A 330-nucleotide genomic window follows, 5' to 3' on the forward strand; every position below is an offset into this window, starting at 1 on the left:
ACCGCAGGAGTCCCAGCTCCTTTCTGAGCCGCGGGCCGGGCGTACTGCTCCGTGCCCTCGGGCAGGTTCCTCTCCTTGAGAGGGCTGCCCCCACCGCTGTTGGCGTAGCCGTTCAGCCCCTCGGGGGACATGAGCTTCCCGTAGGGCTCAGAGCTGGGCTGGCCTGGCAGGCTGGCCGGGCTCTCCTTGCTGCGCGGTGGGGCACAGGACTGCCCACTGCTGCTGCTGCTCTCCCCACTGCCCAAGCTCTCCTGCGAGGGGCTGGAGAGGCGCCGCGACAGCACGTTGTCCTGCGAGTGCCCCGAGCCCCGCGACCGCACCCCGATGCTC

General features: G+C 70.9%; 1 protein-coding gene across 1 annotated transcript in view; it reads right to left on the minus strand.

Annotated features, from left to right (window-relative positions):
* Positions 1–29: 29 nt before the first annotated feature.
* Positions 30–330, minus strand: part of LOC103798060 (caskin-2-like) — a gene marked incomplete at both ends in the record, with an annotated part of 6,010 nt that continues 5,709 nt past the window's right edge. Inside the window, 3 exon segments of the mRNA XM_009070304.1 lie at positions 30–74; positions 194–222; positions 272–330. The exon segment at positions 272–330 is cut by the window's right edge and continues 14 nt beyond it. Coding sequence (XP_009068552.1) covers positions 30–74; positions 194–222; positions 272–330 — 133 coding nt within the window.

Source organism: Acanthisitta chloris, unplaced genomic scaffold, assembly GCF_000695815.1.
Source record: "Acanthisitta chloris isolate BGI_N310 unplaced genomic scaffold, ASM69581v1 scaffold35782, whole genome shotgun sequence".
Lineage (NCBI taxonomy): Eukaryota > Metazoa > Chordata > Aves > Passeriformes > Acanthisittidae > Acanthisitta > Acanthisitta chloris.